Consider the following 9,797-nt stretch of genomic DNA (forward strand, 5'->3'; position numbering starts at 1 on the left):
ATACAATTATACACAGTTATATATAAAATATGTCCACATATTTTCCTGGGTTATTACAAAAAAAAGAAATATTTTGATAGACGCGAATTTCTGCTGCTTGATGTGACCTGTGCGCCATATTGGGTAATTGTATATATAAATCTATATATAAGTCTACATGACAGCTTTCAAACAACACAAAATTTAAAATTGTGATATAGGACATTTTTAAGTCATCTCTTAGACGTGCGAAAACATTTTATGACTCGATTTTAGATACTTTTTGTTATCTGAGCTTATACAATAGTTTTCGTTGTCTACACGTAAACGTAGAATATTATAATTTATGTGTAAATGCATAATTCTGATATTCAATATTTTCTTTATTCTTGGTGAATTTTTTATTTGCTCACGCGTGCACATATTTTGTATGCGTAAGTACATGTATGATAAAGAAAATTTTTATTCATTAAAAAAAGACAAATTTCGTTTATCTGCCAATCAAATTTAGTCATTTAATTTTTTACGTGTTATTTACGTCGTAACGACGAGATAGCCATACATAAGATCATAGATTTAAGCAAAGAGCACATGTACCCTTGAGAAGCGCATAATGCATAAGAAATGAACCAAAGTTTCTTATTTTTTTTCTTTTCGTATAATAGAGGACTTTGATAAGTTTTTTTAGCACCTTTCGATTTATTTACGCCTTGTGCCTTATAAATTATATAAAAGTCTTCGCTTTAGCATATATTATTTATTCTATTGCTACTAGTACATCAGAGAAGAAACTTGTAAGAGCTGCCAAAATTTATTTCCGAACATTTTCCTTGCTATACGACGTTTCAGTTCCAAATTTAGAGGTCTTCAACGGTAACTTCTAAAACATTCTCTTATTAAAATTATATATAAAAAGATTAGTATCTAGATGAAAAAACAGTTGAATTCCAAATTAATTTTGAGCTTCTTACAGTACATTTCTTTCGATACAAATAAATACGTAAATATCTTTTTTCATAAGAACAGCTAAATTGTAATATTAAAATTTTTTTTCGAATTAGTTTCCATCTTTATATGCTACAAATACTTCGAACTATAAACACTTATATTTATATAATACACTTTTAGGCCGGTATTCATCGATTTCAACTTGTTTTGGTTTTTCATAGACCTCTGTCTGATTTGACGATTTTTTTTTCCATCAAATTATGCAACATTGAAATAATAAAGGATCGTTTTTGCTTCAATGTTGAATAATTTGGTGAAAAATAAATCGTACAAAATCTATAAAAAGCAAATTAAAGATAAAAATTCTCTCTTCCAAAAATTGTAAACCCAATTCGTGTGCAAATTTTAATTGATGATACGCATGACGTACAATGTACAACTTATTGTTATGTTTCCAAGAGACGGCAAATCGTACGTCATACGCTAAAACATATGTGTCACTTACGTCTACAACTTGAGTCTCTAAGACTCGATTGCAACAACGTTACTTTTAAGCAAGGATTAAAACTCTCTTTGTTTCTGTCTCTTTTTCGGTTTTAAAATGAAACAAAGACAGAGTTTTAAGTCCCATTTAAAGTCAAAGTAATTTGATGCTCCGGGTCTAAGTGTTATGACAATTTTTGTGCTCAGACCCTATCTTTACAAACTCTAGGTTGGGTAAAAAGAAAGTGGCGCCAATTGATGTCCTTATATCAGTTAGAGGAAGATAAGGTTAAAGAAATAAAAGGTGAAGACGAGGAATTGCGTCATAAGATACCCCAGATGTAGGACACCAAATGGCGACTTCCGGTTAATTGGCGTCACTCTCTTTATATCCACTCTAGTCATCTCGTTTTCTATTTCTTTCTATTCGCTCATACATTCTTAGCTAGCTCCCTTATTTTATACGTACAACTTCTTTGAAGATTAGTCGACATTTAGATTTGACTAAAAGTCGATCCTTGACTTCTCCAGTCAATCTATATAGTCGATCTTTTTGTCGACTCCTTGTCCGGGATCTCACTTTTGCTCGTACTTAACGCGTTTGATATATAATTCGAGCATTATTCGAATTATTATAAGGCAAGGAATTAAATAATATTATACCAACTCGTTTACCATTTTGTTTAAATTTATCAAAATTACAGCTTCTTACATACTCACTATAATTTAAAGTGCAACATGACAGATAAGAAAGAGGTTGTACCTTTCTACTATTCATCGAACGGTAATACGGAGGAGGACAAGGTCAGTTTTATAGCCTCTTCTCTTTCATTTTTTCATATCTATTTATTTTTTCAATTTTATTATCAACTTTGCGTTTTATTATTTATATTATTTGATTTCTGTTGTGTAGATACTTTTAGAACCGATCGAATACATTCTACAATCCAATGATATACATCCATACAGAGAAATATCGTCGCTTTTCAACTACTGGTTTAAAGTATCACCCGATAAATTGCAACTGATTGACGAAGTAATGCAAATGGTCTGTAATGCAAGCTTCATGTAAGTTATTTGTTGTTGTGAAACATAACTAACTTATGTATTTTTGTTAAAATTATATGCACGCGATAAGAAATAAGGTACTATCTTTCTAAAGAAAATTATACTTTTTTGTAGAATTTAATAAATTACAAAAATTTTCCTCTTTTTGTAGTTACATCTAATATATCGTTCTCTCGCAAGGAAAGTGACAAGAGTTTCTTTAATTCAATACAAAATTTTAGTTCAATATAAAATTATTCAGACAAGTGAAGGGAAGGGGAAGAAGAACATTGTGAATTTTATAAAATTTATTATTTATTGCGCGTTGGCAGAATTATATATAAATTAATTTATTAGAACTAATCGCAAATTGTTTATTTTAAATTTTCTAGTAATGTAGATATTAATTTTGTTATATATTACTCTTGATTATTTTTAAAACTTTTCCTTGTATTATTTTTCATTAGGAAGTATTTAACATATATCACTTTTCCTGAAAGCCGTTGCATTTAGAATATGATCCCTTCATAATACAAAATCTTTTAAATTTATGTCATTCTTCTTGCTGGGATATAACATATTGTAACAATTTATATAAAAATTTATATAAAAAATTAAAAAAATTTTTTGAATAAATCTTGATCTTCCACTTTAATTATTGTTTCGCTGTTACAAATGGCTGTTATACTTCTGGTTTCATCTGTTTTTATTATATTTATTTTTAATATAAATAAAATAAAGAAAGATAATGTAGCCTTTCTATTGACTGAAAAGATTAATTTGAGTATATTTTTATAGATTTATAAAGTTTTGTTTCTTGATAGATTCGATGATATTCAAGATGAGGCCATTATGCGAAATGGTTTTCCCGTAACCCATTCTGTTTATGGACTTCACTATTCAATAAACGCTGCAAATTATTTACAATTTATTGCTTGTGAAAAACTTATTAATTTACATCCCATGGTAATAAGTAGTTGCATTATGTCTATGTATAATTTTGAAAAATTGAATGTATTTTACTTTCTTCATATTATATGTTATAATAGAAATCAAAATGTGCAATGTATAGTTTTAGCAAAATTCTTCTTTGGATTTCCTGCATAAAAAAGATGCAAATTCATTGAGTTGATTCTTTATGCGTTTCTTATGTGTTAAAGATGATTAAAACTTAATTCTGAACGTCCAGTCTATTTTAATATTGTTAACTTTTTTCGAATAAATCATAAAATAAATTATTAACATATAAATCTCTTTATAAAGTTGCACTTTTTATCGTGCCGACAGATAACGCTTCTTTGTAATTTTGATTATATATTTTTATTATATATTTTTTATTTTATATTTTATATTTTTTATTTTAATTATATATTTTTATATCTTAACAGGCAGTTAAAATTTTGATTGAACAATTCATGGAATACTACAAAGGTCAAGGAATGGATTTATATTGGAAGGAAAAATTCATCTGTCCGAAAGAAAAAGACTACAATATTTTAGCATTAAGAAGTAAACATTTTTGTAAGCTTCTGCTATATACAAAGCGTATTACATATACATGTATAATTTGAATATTAATTAATTTTATAGAGAGTGGTTGGTTAATAATAGCGGTAATAAAATTAATGAAACTTTTTTCTACTTATGAAGAAGATATCTCGTCTCTAGCATATACTATGGGATTGTATCGCCAGATACATGATGATTATTGCAATTTACGTTATGACGAGGTAACCAATAATTTAATTAAATTACTTGAACGAAATTTAACAAAATTTATTGTTATTGTAGAATACTAACGAGAATAGTTATTGCGATGATTTAACCGAAGGAAAAATGAGTTTCTTAATTATTCATGCACTTAGAAACAATCCTGATGATAAGAAAATAATAAGTATCCTTTATCATACGTTGTATTTAAAATGAAATAAGTAGATATTAAGGAATATATTTCGTATTAAATAGACAATAAGAAAATTAAATGGTAAATATATTTCTATTTTGAAAATTTTTATAATAAAATTTTTAGATGAAATGTTAAAATTCTTAACAATAATTCAAGATATTTTAAGACAACGATCGAAAAGTATTGAAGTAAAACGTTACTGCGTTAAAATATTAGAGAGTTACGACTCATTTAAGTACGCAAAAGATGTACTTGATGAATTGGAAACAAAAATGAGAACCGAAGTTGATCGTTTAGGTGGCAATCCAATCTTTATAAAGCTTCTGGACGAATTCAAGAATAAGATGTTGAAAACACGTATCTAAAGATTCTTTAATCAAAATGATAAAAAGTTCAGAAATATGTATTTTGTTATTAATTAAACGTCAAATATAGCATTGCATAATTTAACCATATCGTTGTTAAAATAATCTCTTATTAACAGCTATAAATAACAAAATGTAATAAAAATATCTGTATACAAAAGATAATAAAACTTATTCATAAAACTTTACTGAAAAAAATCATTTGTAAAATATTGTAGCAATAAATCATATGCATCAAAAAAAAATATTCTGCCGATAAGCGGGAAATTTCTCTTAGCGTTTTCTTTTAAGCAAAAAATTTTACATGAATCTCTCACCGGCACATGTATTTATGACATGTATTTATCTATAAAAAGGACACATGAACTATGATAACAAATTAATTTCATTTTAGAAAATTCCTTTATAATAATTCAAATAGTTTTTTGAAAGAACATTTTATTCTAAAATGAAAATAGTTACTATATGCATTTATTCAAATGATATTTTTATTGATGTAATGAATGATAACTCGCAACATATTTTTATGAATTTGTTGTAACAAGTGCAATACATTGTTTAGTAAATAAATATATTTATTAGGAATAGCAGATATAATCAGTAATCAAAAAAATTTAATCAGTTGATATTTTTGATAAAATTTTACGTTAATGCATACATACATCGACTCTATAAATATACACAGTTCAAGTAAAATTTAATATATTTTCTTGAATTCTTTAATTCTATTATTTTAATTTAAATTAATCACATATTAATCACATAGGTGGTTAATGATTTTTTTATCGTAAATAATGTAGACTATGTAGACTATATTGTAAAATATTAACATGTTTTAAAATACTAACATGTTTTATACAGTATAAAAGTATTAAAATTAAATTATAAAATAGTCTTTACACCCATAGAGTAGAATTGTCTAGGACTTAGAATACGTCTAGGACTTAGGACTCTATAAAAATATACGGCGATATCTTTAGAATATTCCTGTGATGCATTTTGAATATTTTAATATGCACGCACACATTCCCACTATAAATATAAACTGTATAAATATTATGTAAGTAAAGTTATGTAAGTATTTATTAAATTTATAAATTATGTGAACTCAATTTTTTTACAAAACGTTAATAAATTATCAAAATTCTAAGGCTTAAAGTACAAAAACTTTAATTATTGCTTTTGTTGCTGCAATGTGCACAACGTGCATAATATTTATTGTATCTTTTTATTAAAATAAAACCCAGTTCATAAATTTATTTATTATTCGTGGCATGTTCGAGACAAACGAGTTGTTATATTTAAAAATTCAGCTTATAAATTTTAAGATATTAACACAAACGTTGAGCTTTAAAATTTCACTTCTACAAATGTTACATGAAGAACTTATGACTTCAATACACATTTCAAATTTATTCAGTACATCGCACGATAAAAGCATCTTTTGATCACAGCTAATCAATGTTTTTCCGTAAAAGGTTCCCGGGAAAAAATGTTTCATATGTATAATATTATATATATAATTGTATATAATTAATAATTAGTAACTCCGGTATATACGCCGCACCTATCAAACACTTAATTTATTAAATATTATTTACTATGTTTATAGTAAATGAACTGTATCAGTTTTACAACATACACTACAATCTTTGTACTATCTACTACTATGAAAAAAATTACAAATCCAAAAATATTTATTTTTCATATTAAAAAATAAACTTTTTGAAATTCTTGCATTTTTGCCCTTATATCCTATAAGGGTGGGATATATAGCTACTCGTAATGGGAAGAGACGTATGTACGTCTCATGAAAAATTTACACATAATGCATATGAATAAGACGAATAATAATATAATAACTTATAAAATGTGTTTATAAAGTTTAATTAAGGAATAAGAATAAATATGTATACGATGTAATAAATAATTACAATCTTCCTACATATATATTATGACATGAGGTACATATTTCATATGCGTTTATTGCATTTAGTGTACAGAATTTAATCTGTGCACTTTGTATGCTTTGGGCATAAATCCCGCTCGCTAAAAATGCCGTATATCCCAAACAGGGGCATATAAGATAACAAACTAAACAAAGAATACGAAAGCAAAATCCATATATTTTGCTACACAACATTTTTATATATTTACTATTCCACTACACGTATGTATCACGAAATAATCACTAAATCTTTTACACGTCCTACAGTTATCATTTTATGTAGATTATAATTTATGATTACTTATTACAGTGACAAATCGATTCAACTCACAATAATTTCATTAATACTACAAAAAGAAGCTGAAATCATAATACAATATTAATATAACATAAAGACATGTAACAAAATAGTTGTGGGAAAATTACCGCCACTCTCTATTTTTTCTGACTTCTATGGCGTAAATCCCAGCGGAGCGTATTTGTCGGAGTTACCCTACACAAAATTAATTAAAATTATATATAATTATATATAATTATATGCAAAATTGACATATATATTTGATATACAATTATACATAGTTATATATAAAATATGTCCACATATAACATATTTTCCCGGGTTATTACAAAAAAAAGAAATATTTTGATAAACGCGAATTTCTGCTGCTTGATGTGACCTGTGCGCCATATTGGGTAATTGTATATATAAGTCTATATATAAGTCTACATGACAGCTTTCAAACAACACAAAATTTAAAATTGTGATATAAGACGTTTTTAAGTCATCTCTTAGACGCTGAAAACGTATGACTCGATTTTAGATACTTTTTGTTATCTGAGCTTATACAATAGTTTTCATTGTCTACACGTAAACGAAGAATATTATAATTTATGTGTAAATGCATAATCCTGATATTCAAGATTTTCTTTATTCTTGATGAATTTTTTATTTGCTCGCGCGTGCATATTTCGTATGCATAAATACATGTATGAGTAAATAAAGAAAATTTTTATTCATTAAAAAAAGACAAATATCGTTTATCTTCCAATCAAATTTAGTCATTAAATTTAATTTTTTACGTGTTATTTACGTCGTAACGACAAGATAGTCAACATAAGACCATAGATTGAAGTAGGGAACACATGCATCCTTGTGAAGCACATGATGCATAAGAAAATGAATCAAAATTTCTTATTTCCTTTCTTTCCGTACAATAGAGGACTTTGATTAGCTTTTTATCGCCTTTCGATTTATTTACGCCTTATGTCTTATGCATTATATAAAAGCTTCGCTTTAGCGTATATTACTATTGCTACTAGTACATCAGAGAAGAAACTTGTAAGAGCTGCCGAAATTTTCGAACATTTTCCTTGCTATACGACGTTTCACTTCTAATTTTAGAGATCTTTAACAGTAACTTCTAAAACATTTTCTTATTAAAATTATATATAAGATTAGTATCTAGATGAAAAAAAGTTGAATTCCACACAATAATTTCGAGCTTCTTACAGTACGATTCTTTCGATACAAATAAATACGTAAATATCTTTTCTCATAAGAACAATTAATTGTAATGTTAAATGTTTTTTTTTCGAATTCATGAAACTTTACTGAAAAAAATCATTTGTAAAACGCTATAGCAATAAATCATATGCATCCAAAAAAAATATTCTGCCGATAAACGGGAAATTCCTCTTAGCATTTTCTTTTAAGTAAAAAATTTTACATGAATCTCACGCAAGCGCGGGTATTTATGACATATATGTATTTATCTATAATGTATTTATCTATAAAAATGAGCACACATGAACTATGACAAATTCCATTTTAGAAAATTCCTTTATAATAATTCAAATAGTCTTTTGAAAGAATAGGATACTAGAATGAAAATAATTACTATATGCATTTATTAAAGTGATATTTTTATTGATGTGACGATTGATAACTTGCAACATGTTTTTATTAATATGTCGTAGCAAGTACAATACATTGTTTAGTAAACAAATATATTTATTAGGAATAGCAGATATTTTTAATTAGTTGATATTTTTACTAAAATATTATGTTAATTCATACATACATCGACTCTATATACATACTTACTAAATTTTACTTCTGGACATTATATAATATCTACACATTACAACATTATGATAATATTCATATATTTACAAATTACCATTTTAGTTTTTAAATGAACAATCGGTTTTTTCCTAAAAAATAATTTTTTATTCATATGTACATTAGTAAAAAAATTTTGCACAATAATGTTCTTTGTTCTTATTTTTCATCATTAAGTTATTATCATTCAAATCTGATTTATTCTACTGCCATTATATGTTGCAAATTTCTTTTTATTAAACTTAACATTATATAAATTAGATAGATTGATCGCAATGCTACCGAAGTATTATAAAAAAACGTATTCCGCAATGGAATATTTTAAATTTCAGATTGTTTATATATTTTTCTCATTATATAAGATTATAATATTATATATGTAATATTATATCTTAATATTTTTAAATGAAAATACATATAATATTACATCTTTTCTATTATATAATTAATCTTTCTATGGTTTTATTATTGAAATAAGCAATTTGAAAAATTGATTGACGTTAAAATCATATTTAGAGTTTCTATGTGTTAAAATATATCATAACAAAATAATTAGCTAAATCTGGTTTAAACCTAGAATATTCATTTTTTGTTAAGATAAAATTTATAAATTATCTATAATTAATTTTCAGTTACTCTTTAACTCTTTTTTCAATGCATAATTTTTCATCTTTTCATTACATGTTACGAAATTTCTATTATTAAAAATATAAAAAAAAAGCAATGAAATATAGAAGTCAGTGTTCATAATTGGTTCTTATTTTAAGACTATTTTAAATTTTTTAAGATGCTAATATAGTTCAATGATACTGGTTTATGACATTTCAAGATTAATTTTTAAAACAATTTCATACATATAAGAATTCTTTATTTAAAAATTAACAATAAATACCGATCTGTTCTGTTATTAGAAGAATGTAGGATCTTTAAAATCTTAACTATAACCAGTTAAGCACACTTTACTTGTTTTTCTTGCAAATCCTTTTTATTGCAATTTCT

General features: G+C 25.7%; 1 protein-coding gene across 1 annotated transcript; it reads left to right on the forward strand.

Annotated features, from left to right (window-relative positions):
- The first annotated feature begins 2,148 nt into the window (after window positions 1–2,148).
- LOC108688496 (geranylgeranyl pyrophosphate synthase-like) lies at window positions 2,149–4,728 on the forward strand. Its single transcript, XM_018194787.1, has 6 exons — window positions 2,149–2,214; window positions 3,304–3,423; window positions 3,846–3,966; window positions 4,048–4,187; window positions 4,249–4,351; window positions 4,520–4,728. Exons 1-6 carry the CDS (start codon window positions 2,149–2,151, stop codon window positions 4,726–4,728), a joined length of 759 nt encoding a protein of 252 aa, XP_018050276.1.
- Window positions 4,729–9,797: the final 5,069 nt, after the last annotated feature.

Source organism: Atta colombica, unplaced genomic scaffold, assembly GCF_001594045.1.
Source record: "Atta colombica isolate Treedump-2 unplaced genomic scaffold, Acol1.0 scaffold105, whole genome shotgun sequence".
Taxonomy (NCBI): domain Eukaryota; kingdom Metazoa; phylum Arthropoda; class Insecta; order Hymenoptera; family Formicidae; genus Atta; species Atta colombica.

What these genes read in the sequence shown, in the direction of transcription:
- LOC108688496 (XM_018194787.1), top strand. Translation starts at nt 2,149, where the DNA reads ATGACAGATAAGAAAGAGGTTGTACCTTTCTACTATTCATCGAACGGT. An exon ending in TTATTAATTTACATCCCATG is followed by an intron (nt 3,424 to 3,845) that starts GTAATAAGTAGT and finishes ATATCTTAACAG; the next exon opens with GCAGTTAAAATTTTGATTGA. An exon ending in CAATATTTTAGCATTAAGAA is followed by an intron (nt 3,967 to 4,047) that starts GTAAACATTTTT and finishes TTAATTTTATAG; the next exon opens with AGAGTGGTTGGTTAATAATA.